A 14,673-nucleotide genomic window follows, 5' to 3' on the forward strand; every position below is an offset into this window, starting at 1 on the left:
ACTATTTTCGATGTTTGAAGCATCTGTACTCCAAAAAAGAAAACCCAAAACTACAGCATAAGGATCCAATTGAGAGAGAGAAAAACTAATTGAGGACAAGATTGATACTCACCAAATAGTCCGGAGGTTTGCCTTATGATTTAAATGTAGGGCCCCACCATCGTCAAAGTCCAGCCTTACACGGTTTACCCATTCGTGGAACGCTAGTTGGCAACAAACCCCGACCACGTCTTCAAACAGAGACGACGATGCAATATAAGGGTGTGTTTTATGTGGTTGAAGTTGAGTTTCGTATACGAAATTTATTAAAATAATTAAAAAAAAAACAAAAATAATTAGTTTTTATAGTTAAATTTCGTACATAATTGAAGTGTATCCCATTCATTCTCAACTTCAATCACGAAAACGCGCTCTAGCAAAGACTTTTCACCCTCACTCTCTTTCTCTGTCTTCAAACGACTCTTTCTTGCTACTTCACCTACATCAACCGACTTACCTTTTCTTTCTCTTGAAACTCTATCAATTTCAATTCTTTTCTTTCTCAATCCTTTGAACTCTCTTTCCCATGGCAACCCTTTTCAGTTCTGCTCATTCTTTTCATGCTCGTCACCACAAGTTTCCATTTTTGTTTTTGTTGTTCTTGTTTGTGCTGATAGAAAGCTGTTCTGGGTTTGGAACATTCGGTTTTGATATTCATCACCGGTTATCTGACCCGGTTAAAGGGATGTTTGGTGCTGATGGATTGTTGCCCGTGAAAGATAGTGTTCCATATTTTCAAGTTATGGCTCAACGTGATAGAGTTATTCATGGCCGTAGATTGGCTACTAGTTCTGGCGGTGATAATACAACTAATAAAACACCACTTACTTTCTATTACGGGAACGAGACTATTCGGATTGATAGTTTGGGATTGTAAGTTCCTCTCACTTTTAGTTGAGTTTTTTTTTTTCCCAAAGTTTTTGTTGTGTTTGGCTGCTGGGAAAGAAAAGAAAACGAAAGGAAAGGGAAAAGGAAAAGGTAACAGAAGGAACCGTTGTGTTTCCTTGTATAGCAACGGCCTATTTGGTTACATGTTTACCTTTTGAGCATCAACTCCTATTAGGAAAAGAAAAAAGAAAAAAAAACCTCTAAGTATTTGCTTTCATTATTTTTCTTTTTTTATTGAAATTAATTCCAAGGCTCAATTTTCTTGGCAACCAAACATGGGATTTAGGTTATTGCGTGTATTTAGATGATTATTATTCTGGCTAATCTGTACTGTGTTTGTTCAAATTGTTTCAGTTTACATTATGCTAATGTTTCGGTTGGAACACCAAGTGTGTCATTTCTTGTGGCCCTAGACACTGGAAGTAACCTCTTGTGGTTGCCATGTGATTGTTCCAGTTGTGTGCATAACCTAGGATCACCATCAGGAACGGTAGGTCAATTGTTTTGAATTTTCTGTTGGTTCTAGTTCAATTGAGAACGTAATTTGATTTTGACATCAGCACTGTTGAGAATGCTTATGATTTAAGTTGTTGACGCTTGAATTCTCTTTGAAGTTAAGCTGTCAATTTTTTGGTGTTGCTGTTTGACTGATGATGAATGCTTGCTCTGAGTGATTAGAGAATCCAGTTCTGCATCGTAGATTGCAGATAATTTTTAGCCACGAGTGACTATTTATCACCATTTGACATTGGACTCTACTAAATGGAAATTTTCAATTCAAATGAAATCTTGAATCAGCTGTTGTGGTGATTACATCTACTAATTTGATCGTTTATGATACTAGCACTTCCACAATTACCAACTTATTTTTTTTTCTAAACAGGTAAAGCTCAATATCTACAGTCCGAATACATCCTCAACAAGCAAAAAGGTCCCCTGCAACAGCACCTTGTGCTCACAAACACAGCGTAATCGATGCCCTAGTGATCAGAGCAATTGTCCTTACCAAGTTGTATATCTTTCTAATGGCACTTCGTCAACTGGGTACTTCGTACAGGATTTATTGCACCTGATCAGCGATAATGGTCAATCAAAAGCCGTCGATGCAAAAATTACTTTTGGGTAGGTAATTTCCACTTGGCTGTTATAAATCAGGAAACGCATTTCAGACCACCCACATGGATTTTGGAAATGGCATGATACCCAAGTACCTTGATAGTGAATATGATAGAGTTGTTAGCCCTTGGTTTTAATTGGAGAACCTGGAGTAAGATTGGATATGGTTAACCCCAAGTACCAAAGCTCTTTCATATGGATTTTGGTGATGTGAAAGATCACTTGTATGTGAGAAACCACACCAGATGTCAGTCATGTGCTATCAGAAACTTGAGGGCGTTTGTTGCATGTATTCTTTTTTTGATGGACTGGAATCATTTCTCTTTGTTTCCATAACCTTGCTACTCATTCTTAATTTTGTTTCAAAATCTGTTCCAGCAATTTTTACTTATAAATGTGCTATGATTTTGCAGTTGTGGTCAAGTTCAAACGGGTTCTTTTTTGACTGGTGGAGCTCCCAATGGCTTATTTGGGCTTGGCATGTCTAATATATCTGTGCCTAGTACTTTAGCACATAATGGATATACTTCTGGTTCATTTTCCATGTGTTTTAGCCCTGATGGGATTGGTAGAATCAGTTTTGGTGACAAAGGAAGCACAGGTCAAGGAGAAACGCCTTTCATTCAAGGGCAAACACGCAGGTACTCACTTCTTGAATCTTTGTGTGCCGACTTTTTCTTTTTAATCTGCCCTCCATGCCTGTTGTGCTTATTTTTTTGAAAACTTGTTACCAGTTCGCTTTACAACATCAGCATCACTCAAACAAGTATTGGTGGACAGGCTAAAGATCTTGTTTATAGTGCAATTTTCGATTCCGGTACCTCATTTACATACCTGAACGATCCAGCTTATACACTTATAGCGGAGAGTGTAAGTAGTTTTAGTAGTGAGTCTTGATATTTGCTTGACTTCCTACCTTTTGTGTGCTTATTACTTGTGCTATTTTTGCAGTTCAATAACATGGTAAACGAAACACGTCACTCATCTACTGAAGTCCCTTTTGATTATTGTTATGATATAAGGTCATTTATATCCACACAAATTATCCCGTTTTCGTGTGCTTTGTGTTCTGTAATCCTGCAGGCACTGACTTCCAATTTAAATGCAGTGCTAATCAAACTGAGCTGACAATTCCCGCAGTGACTCTAGTAATGAGCGGTGGAGCCTCCTTTAACGTAACAGACCCCATAGTAGTAGTTCAACTTGCGGTAAGCATGCCTCCATTTGTCTGATATCTTATTCCTGTTTCTTGGAAAACAATTTTATTCTTGCAAACTGCAGGATGGTTCAAATGTATATTGTCTCGGTATGATCAAGAGTGGAGATGTGAACATCATTGGACGTGAGTCTTTTGCTGTCTATAGTTTTCCTTGTTTTTGGAATTTATTCTTCATTACATTTTGTACCCTTTTTTAATTTATTAATTTATGGATTTTTTGTGTTGGGGGATGTTTCTGGTGAACCATAATTTCTTCAATCTCATGCTAGACAAATAAGTTTTGCAAAGTGTGAAAGTTAGTTAGTTTTTGTTTCTTAAGATTAACACTATTTTTTAAGATAGACTTGGAAACAATAAACAAAACTTTGAATTAGCAAGTCTAAACTTGGCATCAATTTCTTAATGTGTGCAGTGAGTAACTGCTCCTTACATTATCAAAACTTATTTCCTTGCAGAAAATTTCTTGACCGGTCATCGCATAGTTTTCGATCGGGAGAGGATGATTTTGGGTTGGAAGCCATCTAACTGTGAGTATTTTTCCCGTTTTGGATTGGATCTCTAAAATCAAACACCATTTTTCCTCTTCCTTTAGATACTAGTTGTTCTACCTAATGAGATTTCTTTTTGTCCCCAGGTTATGATAACATGGATACCAACACTCTGGCTGTATCCCCAAATACTGCAGTGCCTCCTGCTACTGCAGTTAACCCAGAAGCCACATCAACTCAAACACCAGCACCACCTCCTGGTGGGAGTCATTCACCGCGGTCCAAACCGTTTAATTTCACATTAATGATGACCCTAGCTCTATTGTTTGCTATTGTTTGATTTTTTTTTTTATTTTTCTTAGTGTTCACAACTTCAGGCATTCGTTTTCCAGTTATTGTATACACCAAAATGGAAGCATTTTTTGCTTCCTATTATTTTTTATTCTTAGTCTTTGATCATAGTAACATGACTCGATGCTGCTGGGGTTGTAAATATATTTTGATTATAAACAGACAATTGATATGATACAGTTACAAGATTACATTCACGTTATAGCTCACAGTGCACTTCTGTATCGTTCATGTCCAATGCCTTTTTCTCTTTCTGGGAGTTAGCATTCGTCCTTCCAATCGACTTGTAGTGAGAAGAAAAATACTCATAGCAGCTAACCCAAAGGAGGCCAGAAAGGTCAAAAGGCCGGCCATTAGCAAACCCATAAATAAGCATATTAGGAAAACAACCTCTTTTCGTTCTTTTATTCAATTTTCTTGCACTCTACGAACAACCTGTCAGCTCTCTTTGAAATGCAATCTAAGGATAGTTAATGTCTTTTTGAATTGTGATGATAAATTGAAATTCATTAAAATAATATTTTTTTATTTTTTAAAAATTATTTTTAACAAAAATAAAAATATATTGAAGCAATTCCCAAACGATCTATTAGTCCTCTATCCTGAAAAGATCTTACAAGCTCCAAACATTAAATACGATCCTAAACACGCTTCCACAGGCATGCTAAGGAAACTCTACCAACCAAAAAAATGGGGAGCAAGAGCCTTGCATGAATTGCCTTTCACTTCCCCATCTGCTTTTGCACAACAATGCGAGCAGAAAAGAAGAATAATCTCAAATTATCTACAGTTCATTTTTTCAAAACTTTGGCCGCCTTCTTTGATGATTGAACCAAGGTTGAGAGCTCATGCTTCTCCGTTTCTTTCAACCCTTTAGGTTGCAATTTTTTATCCTTGGTGTTGGAGGACGACTGAACTTGCTTGGACTTCATCTTGATGGATCTTACCAACGTAGATAACTCATGCTTCTCTTTCCTTTCTGGCAAACCATCGGATATCATATACTCATTTCTGTCCATTGCAGGATCATCAGATAGCAACTGAGCTTTTTCAGCCTGTTTCTCATTCTCTCCTTCCACCAATAGCTGCTCACCACTCTTCTGTGGTTTCAGTGCCAGCTGCCTTGCATAGACTGCACTCCTGCAACACCAAAAACAGATTTTAGTTACAGTACAAGAGGCAGGCTATTAAAACCTTCCAAATCAGTAGCGGAGGACAACCAGTTTGCAATCAATAACATTGGAATAATCATTAGCATACTTGGGCACAAGCAAGCAGTTTGATCATCAACACACATCACGATACCATGTCCAGTAGCTTGAAGAATTCAACTAGTACAGAGGAAGTACCTTTTGAACTGTGGATCTGTGGGATCCAATGCAAAGAGAGGTGAAGTGAAAAGAGCAGAAAACCGAGGGTCATCCAAATTAGAAGTGGGTATTTTGTCCTCATCAGGAACTTCTTTTCCCTTTTTCCCTTTTGCCTTTTTAGGTTTTAAATTATATCCCTTCAGACCTTTTTTGCCCCCCTTATCATCAGCAAGTAGTAACTCGAGCTCCGCTTTGCTTGCCTCTGCCTCCCTATCTGTATCCTGAAGTTGCTGTTCTTCTTTGTTTTTCTTACCTTGGTAGTCCTTGTTGTTAACTTTTTTGACTGATGGCTCTTCAATAAAGAAATCATCCGGTTGTTCTATCCCTTCCATTCCTTCTTCATCAGTATCACTACTGTCCTCTTCTGAAGAATACTTGGAATGATTTTTTCGAGCCTTCTTTTTCTCATGCCTTTTCCTGAGATATGCCTCCCAAACAGTTTCTGATTTTTTATCCTTCTTTTCTAGGATACGCTTGCTTAAATCCTCTAAGCCAGTATTGAAAGTAACCTCCATATCCTGACCCTCCTCTTGGTCTTCATCTGAACCATCACCAGACTGGATTAAAGCACGGTACTTGTCTCGCTTCTTATTCTTTTTATCTGATTCATCTTCCATGTCATTATCAGCTTCATCATTGTCAGTTTCACTCTCATCAGAAGCTAGAAACTCCTTCAACTCCAATTCAGCTAGCTATATGAAAACAGACACTGTGTCACTATAGAAGCAAAAAGAACATACCATTTAACAACTCAAAAGCTTTTCTATCAAGTTGAACAGAGCATTATATTGATTCCCACTGTTTCTGGCATGCAAATTTGTCTTTAATTTACTAATTGTTGCTTCTTTCACATATCTTATGACAAGGGCTTTCATCAATGCTGAGTTATAAATGCAAATATATGATTTCAGAAGATGGTTGAACATAAACCAAGAACCACATGACTTTCAGAAAATGGTAAAATATAAGGAATATATATTTGCAAAGCAGTAGATCCAGAGTACAGGCAGGAAATTGGCATTCCTTTACATTTTTCCTTACAATTTTTAATTTTAATCGAGTATATTCATTAAAGAAAATAAAAATCAAGTAGCATCTCAAGTCAGGCAGCAAAAGAATACACTTTCTATCACTCATTCCAGTCGAATATATGATTATAAAAATTCATAGGGAGTATCCAACACAAGTGAAGAGGTAGACTCGGATCAAGCTACCCACCTGGTCAGCATTAAATTTTTGTTTCAAGGTCTTCACACGCTGTGGTTCATCTTCATCCCAAGAAACAGGAATGTTACTGTGCTGCAGTGCTTTAGTATGGAAATCCAACCCCTCATAGCCCAAAGGCGCCTGCGCAAAAAGTGAAGATCATAAGCACCAGTAGCTTCAGCCTCCTTTTTTATTGCTAAATTATTTAGAATACAAATTTCAAATGCAGGAGAAAAAAAAACTATTTTTGCTTCTGCAAAATGTACTTTTAATTTGTGCATGGAATGGTCCCTCTAGAAACAAATTTCCTGGCCTTGGATGCATATTTGGCCATGTAAGACTCTGTCAATGTACTTGCAATTATCATGAATACATAAAACCATCATCAAAAGAGAATCGAAACACATATACCTCTGTGGCAACATCACGAGGTGGGTGTTTAAAATCCATAGAGTCAGGAATAAATCTGAGATCAAGCACATTGGAAGATCTTTCAAACTCAACTCCATCACAAGATTTGTAAAGATAATCCGCTGTTGCAACTGAATCACATTCCACCACAGCATAGTAGTACCTGAGGAGAATGGCGCACACAATAAATCCATAATGAAAGAAGGAAAAACACGGGTAGCAGTCGAATGTACTGAACAGTCTGTGCACTACGTGTTAATGGAGGCAGCAACCACAATTTTGCATCTAGATTGGGTAAGTACAGATTAGCCAAAGACATCTTTGCATATATATTGGGAAAGTACAGATCAGTCCAATTTATATTTCAAAAGAGAAACAATTACTAAAATGATATACTGAAAAGTCACCATTAGCACACAAGATCCCTACAAATGACATTAAAGACCAATTAACTTGCAGCTTGGTGGTGCTCTTACATAAGCAAGATGGGTTAGGTCTCAGATTCAAGTCTCACCTTTGTCAAACCTCCAATAAAATCAAAGCCACCCATAAAAAATGATGTTTAAGAGAAATACAATGTTCACAATATCATTCCCAATAGAATACATGACTGGCAGGACATATAAAACTGCCTAAGCAGTAAAAAAGTTCTGCTATAGCAAGAGTGGCAGCCAAAGAAGCATAATGTGCTTCATTCTAATAAAAAACATAACAAACTTGGCAGAAAGGAAGGTCCAGGGTCTTTTCCTTCAGTAGACCTGATTAAATTTGCCTTGTAAGCAACATGCTTCAGTAGAAATTTCTGTCCACCTTATCTGAACGGTTAAACATAGGTCACTTGTGGAATAAAATGTACAAGCCAATGATTAAGTGGTTATTCTTATGCTTAGCTGTCTTCCTTTAAAACACCCGGGTTGGAGAAGGATTAGGCTCAATGATGTTCTTGAAAACTTTTAGCAGGAAGAAATGTGTAGAAAAAGACACGATTACCTTAGCCTACTTTTCTCATAAGCACGCAGCTTGTCATAGTCAATCTCATCATTGTCGTCATCATCTTCATCGCTTTTCTCATTTTCATCATCGAATAAGCCAACAGGGCCACGGACTTCTTCCTCTTTCATACGCTGAAGTCCAAATTCAGATGGGTAGACACTGACAGACAAAATTTGTCCTCCTTTTGGAAGAAATGAGCGTAATACAACGAATAAGTCAACCGCCTAGATTTTCAAAGAAAAAAGTCAGTTCAAGGGTATACCATCCAAATACCTAGACGACAACAAAGTAAACCATGGAAGGATATAAACCGAAACTTATGCATAGAGCTCATTACAATAAGACAAGGCCCTCATTACTAATAACATACATATTCTTGCAAGCCCTCAGTCACAATTTCATTTTTGCCTTTTAAAAATACTCTAGCATAATTGAAAAAGAAAGATGGGGACGGCCAGCTGCCATGAGCAGGATATTTATTACAGCTCAAGAAAGAACAAGAGATATGAAAAGTGAATACCCTATTGAGAAATTATCCTAGCTCGTGATAATTCAAGGATGAACAAATTTTCTTGAATACTCAATTTAGTTCCTGACAAACAGAAGGGGGGGGGGAATGAATGATGGTGTCCACATGCACACTTTCATGTTGTAGTAAACTTCCAGATGCATTAAATTCTAGAAATTTGATAGCATTACCCTGACATGCCTCCAGTCCATATTAACAACAGCAAGCCTCCGCGTTCCTTCTTCGATTACTGGTACATTTTCCACCTGTTGCATCCAGCAATCCATTACATAAAAAACAGCCATTAAGTTCATTGTATAACAGGAAATTAAAGCAATAATTGGGCACATTTACTCCTCTGTATCTTTGATACTTCATTAGGTATCAAAAAGCGTTAGGATAAACAGAACCTAGAATCATTTGGATTGTGTTTACCTGTGGAAAATCTGTAGATTTCCAGAAAAACTTAGAATAGAAAATTAAAGAAAACTTGTTTACAAATTAAGAATGAAAATTGTTTTCTTGAAAACAAGATTTTCTAATTCTCCACTTTTCCAGAAAATTGGAAAACACCAAAGTGGTTGTTTTCTAAATTCTTTAATATAAAAATACAGGTATTGTTTGGTTCACCTAATGTTTTACGGTCATTCCTTTAAATATTTTCAATTTAAGCCAAACATGACCCTAATTCTCTATTTTGAAAATTTTGTATTTAATGAACATGTTCTCTTTAGAATAAACCAAAAAACTATTTTCTAAAAGTAAACACAACCTTGATTTCCCTCCATTACTCAACAGCCCAACAATAACAGTGACAATTAACGTCAAAAAATTTAAAAAAAAGATAACATCACATGCAATTCTGTACATTAAAAAAACTACTACTAATTAACAATTTGGGATCAAAAGTACAAAAATTAAACCGTTGAGACAATTTCTACTCCAGACTTCCTAATTCATTCTTACAGCCACCACACATATCATACTTTAAAGTTCTTCATTGACTAAAAAACCAGGAAACATCAGTACTAAAAAGCGTAAAAAAATTGACCTTTTCATACAATGTTCGATTCTACTTTCCTCCATCCTATTAACAACTAAGCAATACCACTGGTTGGGAGGTTGCTACCAATTAACAAACACCTAAAAAGATTAACATAAAAAAGAGAGTAATAACAAATAAGCCTTTACCACAACTTCCCTCTATTCTCTTAACAAAAGAACAATGCTAATGGTTATGAGTTCACTATTAATTTAAAAACAAGCAAATATCAGCACAAAAAGGAGTACCAACAAAAGAAACCCTTTAACACATATTCCCATTCTATTTCCCTCCATTTTCTCAACTACTAAACAGCATCATTGTCTAGAAACCTACTATAGTTAAATATTCAAACTCCTTAAACTCAATTTTCATTCTAATTATCCCTCAGTTCTCTCAAAAACCAAAACAATAATAACAATTAACCCCAACAAAACAAAAAATAAAAACCAGCCTCAGCAAAAAGAAGAAGAAATCATACCTCCGCATTCTCCATATCCTCCTCCTCCTCGTCACTACTGCTACTACTACTCGTCTCCTCCTCTTCACTTCCACCCGCATCATCATCACTCTCCGTCTCCAAATCCTCTAATTCCTCACTCCCACTCCCACTCTCTTCCTCCTCTTCACTACTCAAAACCTCTTCTTTTCTTTTCCTCTTCTTCGAATCTTCTTCTTCTTCTTCGCTGCTCAAAACCTCATCTTTTCTCTTCTTCTTTGCATCTTTCGTATCTTCTTCTTCGATTCGGTAGTAATGACGAAGACTGCTATCAGTTTTTTGCCTCTTAGGTCTGCCCCGTTTATCTACCGGAGCAGACGATGTACCAAAATTTTTATCAGTGAACATACGATTGAACCGAGAGTCAATTGTCACTTTCGACTCTCTCTTCGGTACTCTCTGAAACCTCGGGTCTGTGTGTACGGATGCAAACCGTGGATCATCGATCATCTCGTTTTTGCTCTTGCTCTTTTTTTTCGAACCCATGGTACAAGTTTCACGACAGAGGAGTGCGTGCGAGCGAGCAAGCTAGCGATGGATTGAAAAACAGCTAACAGGAATTGTAGGTTTTTGTTTCTCTAAAACCCTAACCAGACGGGTTTTCTTTAGAGCCCAGTGTTGTGTTTGGGCTACTATACAATGCTTGTGGGCTTATGGGGTTGCCTAGACTTTGATTAAATAACCTTGGTGGGATATCTGAATAACTCGATTAAAAATAAAAATAAAATTATAATTATAATTTTACAATAAATATATATTAATTCTTTTAGATTCGTGATTGAATTTTTTAATTTAAAGCATATAATTTTTTAAAAAAAATTATAAAATTCAATTCCAAAAACATAAATATTAAAAGATAAAATTTTAAAAAAATCTAATCATACAAAAAACAAATTAAAAATAACAATTCAAAAGGTGAGGATTATTATTATTATTAATAAGTAATATCATCACTATTATTATTATCATAACCACTATTATTATTGTTATTGTTGTTACCACCTCCATAATTATTGTTAATATTATCATTATTAGTAATAATAGCAGCATTCATATTAAAATTATTATTAATTTAACAACCAACACCGTAATCACCATCACTATTATTATTGTTGTTCTTATTAATATTATCATTATCACTGTCATCACAACAATTACTATTAGTATTTTTATTATCATCACTATTCTTCTCCATCTCCTTCTCTCCCATATTATTATTATTATAGTAATAGTAGTAGGAGCAGTATTCTTACCACCACAACACTACAACAACTATTGTTATTATTATCATCATTTTATTATTATTATTGTTACAATTATCATTAATAATAATATTATTATCATTATCATTATTTATTTAATTAATGTTGTTGTTGTTGTTGTCAATAATAATAATAATAATATCATCACCATAATTATTAATTCTACTTGTACTACTACTACTACTACTATTATAACTAACATTACAATTATTATTATTATTTTTATTAGCATCATCATTATTATTAATATTACCATGATTATTATTATTATCATTATCATTATCATTATTATTTTTGTTGTTGTTGTTAAAAAAAATAAAAATCATGAACTTAATTTAAAAGATAGAATTAAAAACTATAAAAACTTTGACAAAAAAAAAATCAAGGAAAATAATAAGAAATAAAAATAAAAAAGACCAAATTGAAATCACTATTATCATTGAAAAACAAGAATCATAAACTTGATTTAAAATATCATATTGCAAGCCATAAAAACTTTGATAAAAAAGCAAATGAGAAAAATTAAGAAATTAAAAGTAAAAGAACCAGATCAAAATATCTTATATATACAAATTAAGAACCATGGATTAAATTATAAATAAACAAAACTTTAACAAAAGAGATAATTAAGAACCATGATATAAATTTGAAATAACAAAAACAAAATGAGGACCATAGTGTATTTATAGGGGTATGAGAGAGAAATAAAGGAAGAAATAAAAGATATGTCGATGATACACCAATTAGATTTCAAGCATAAGCACCACCTATAATGGAAGACGAAACATCAAGAAATAATCTTAGATGGTGGAAGATCATTTTTTACAAACAAAAACTATTGCACACGGCGCCCAAAACGTGCAACGATTCCACTGCGTTTGTGCGTGCTGCACGCGCTAGTAGTTTTTTAAATAAGGAATTATTATTTTAATGATAAATTACATAACTACCCTCAACCAAACTTACAATTAACCAAAAAAAAAAAACTAAGGTTGAAAGACTAAAATACCCCTAGCAATAATGAATCCAATGTCTTGCATCCAAGGGCACACATGTAACTCTATTATGTATAAAAAAAAGAGAAATACATAAATACCCCTACTTGACACCACTTAACTTATTATTATTTTTTTACCTTAAGGGTCTTTTGGTTATTTCACTATTTATAAAAACATTGAATGAGCAAAAATACTCCCAAACAAATTAGTAATGACTTATGAACCCTATAAAAATACCAAAATACCTATAATCCAAAGGCATTTATTTTGTATGGGAAGGACAAAATAGTCATCACATTATAGTAGTGAATAGGAAAATATGAGGGGGGTTACAATGAATCTCTCATGCTTTTTAGTATATTAGTTATTTGATCTCATGCCTTCAATTTTATTTGACAAAATGCACCTTCCAACATCAAATCCACAACGTTGTTATGAGATTGAGATAATTTTATAGAAAAATAATACTTTAAAAAAAATGTTAAGCAAAAAAAAGTATTTATCCTGCCATAACTAAAAAATATTGATATATAATTTTTTTTAAAAAAAATTATTTTGATTTCATTTAATTGAAGTAAAAAATAAATTCACATACACGTTGTCCGCCCAACCAATTATTTTTATATGTGGATTTTTCAGTTTTCAGCGACGATCACTAAGAAACTAGAGCTAGGGTTTTTCAATTATAAACATTCATTTTTTACCCTCCTTTGACCTATAAACACCTACAAAACAACCTAGAAATCCACATAAACCCCCTAATGTCTTAAAACAATGAAAATATTGATCCCAAAATAAATAAAAAAACTAACTTGAAACCTAAAAAATTTTCAATGTCAAGTCTATTTTTTAAGCAATTTCAATGTGAAATAACTCCAAGCTAAATTTCACTCAGGTAATGGAACTTAAAGATACTAAGATCAATTTTTTTCATGGCTATAATTGGTGCCAACATGAACTTTCTCTTTGTATTATTGATATTCAATCATTTTTTTTTTCGTTATTTTTCTAACTAGTGACTAAGAAAATAAATAAAATAAAATTTTGTATCAAAATTGAGTTTCAGAAAGATTTAAAATATATCATTAAAAAAGTAGATGGACAAAAGTGAATTTTCTTACACAAACTTTGAAATTACCATCTATTTTATTTTTAATTTTTTCACTTTAGGTCTTTATTTTTTAATTTTATCTTTTCTTAATAATTTATTTTAAATTGGCCTTAAATTTAGTCTTGAAATAATGAAAAAAAAAAAAAAAAAAACTCAATGCATACATAATAAGTTCACGTTGCACTCAGTGCTTGTCCATGATGCATCTATTACATGGGAAAAGGTAACCCCTTTTAGTGTTTGTTAATAAAGACTCTTTCCCTTCACTATCATGCTAACTTAGGTACTGAAGCATCCCTCTTATTTCAAGTTACTTTCTTTTCTTCTACAAGTCTTTCTTTATATAAGGAACCTTAATTTCACTATAATTGCAGTCCTCTTCGTTATAAAAAAAAAATATTAGAGTTTTTTCCACCATCTCATTAAAAATATTAGTTGTTACCCTGCACAACATAGAATTTTAAAAATATAGTTGTATTTATTTTAAAAAATAAATTGTTTTTTATATGTTTTTATATGTTAAAAATATAGAATTTTTTTATATGTTCTAAATTGTTTTGATACGCTGGTTTTTAAAATAATTTTTTAAAAATAAAAAAATATTATTTTAATGTATTTCAGCACAAAAAATATTTTAAAAAACAATTATAATTATATTCCCAAATAGATAATTATAAGTTATGCCTACCCCATATTCGCTTCATATTAATCAGATTTGTAGCAATTGAAAAAATATTCTCTTCTTTGGATATGAAGTGGGTTTGGAGATTTCACACTAATAAAAAGAATATATAATATTTTTTAAGTCCTACATAATTAAAAAGCAAATATTAAGTCCAATAAATATTGAATTTTACTATAACTATATATATATATATATAAAACCTCCCATTACAATGTTTAAATAATATGACTATAACTATTAACCAGCATTGCGGGGCAAATGAACACAGTTGCTATAATTTACTGTTAAACAATGATAGGTGCTCCAATGCCAGAACAGCTTGACACATTATTCTAAAGTCGTTTTTATCCTATTCAAGAAAAAAACGATTGAAATGTGTTTTTTAAATTCCAAGTTAGTGTTATAAGGAAAGATAATCTCCTCATTGGTTCGTGTTCATAGACTTGTTTTACAAGTTATTAACAGATGATGAACAGTAGAGATTAGG

At 33.6% G+C, this 14,673-nt stretch overlaps 2 protein-coding genes across 2 annotated transcripts; one reads left to right on the forward strand and one right to left on the reverse strand.

The window, feature by feature from the left end:
- Positions 1–370: 370 nt before the first annotated feature.
- On the forward strand, positions 371–4,305 carry LOC118029890 (aspartyl protease family protein 1). Its single transcript, XM_035033854.2, has 10 exons — positions 371–912; positions 1,282–1,417; positions 1,811–2,049; positions 2,457–2,684; positions 2,778–2,913; positions 2,995–3,065; positions 3,152–3,251; positions 3,325–3,385; positions 3,718–3,789; positions 3,897–4,305. Exons 1-10 carry the CDS (start codon positions 566–568, stop codon positions 4,088–4,090), a joined length of 1,584 nt encoding a protein of 527 aa, XP_034889745.1. The 5' UTR covers positions 371–565; the 3' UTR covers positions 4,091–4,305.
- Positions 4,306–4,606: 301 nt separating this feature from the next.
- On the reverse strand, positions 4,607–10,729 carry LOC118029889 (pre-rRNA-processing protein esf1). Its single transcript, XM_035033853.2, has 7 exons — positions 10,113–10,729; positions 8,781–8,855; positions 8,079–8,305; positions 7,089–7,251; positions 6,690–6,818; positions 5,451–6,163; positions 4,607–5,241 (listed from the first exon to the last, which is right to left on the reverse strand). The coding sequence occupies exons 1-7, from the start codon at positions 10,614–10,616 to the stop codon at positions 4,893–4,895; spliced, it is 2,160 nt and encodes a 719-aa protein (XP_034889744.1). The 5' UTR covers positions 10,617–10,729; the 3' UTR covers positions 4,607–4,892.
- Between the last annotated feature and the right edge of the window lie 3,944 nt (positions 10,730–14,673).

Source organism: Populus alba, chromosome 5, assembly GCF_005239225.2.
Source record: "Populus alba chromosome 5, ASM523922v2, whole genome shotgun sequence".
Taxonomy (NCBI): domain Eukaryota; kingdom Viridiplantae; phylum Streptophyta; class Magnoliopsida; order Malpighiales; family Salicaceae; genus Populus; species Populus alba.

Coding starts and splice junctions, on each gene's coding strand:
- LOC118029890 (XM_035033854.2), top strand. CDS start 566: ATGGCAACCCTTTTCAGTTCTGCTCATTCTTTTCATGCTCGTCACCAC. Junction 2,914..2,994: donor ATACACTTATAGCGGAGAGT/GTAAGTAGTTTT, acceptor CTATTTTTGCAG/TTCAATAACATGGTAAACGA. Junction 3,790..3,896: donor GGGTTGGAAGCCATCTAACT/GTGAGTATTTTT, acceptor TTTTGTCCCCAG/GTTATGATAACATGGATACC.
- LOC118029889 (XM_035033853.2), bottom strand. CDS start 10,616: ATGGGTTCGAAAAAAAAGAGCAAGAGCAAAAACGAGATGATCGATGAT. Junction 6,164..6,689: donor AAAAATTTAATGCTGACCAG/GTGGGTAGCTTG, acceptor GTTTTCATATAG/CTAGCTGAATTGGAGTTGAA. Junction 5,242..5,450: donor ACAGATCCACAGTTCAAAAG/GTACTTCCTCTG, acceptor TTGGTGTTGCAG/GAGTGCAGTCTATGCAAGGC.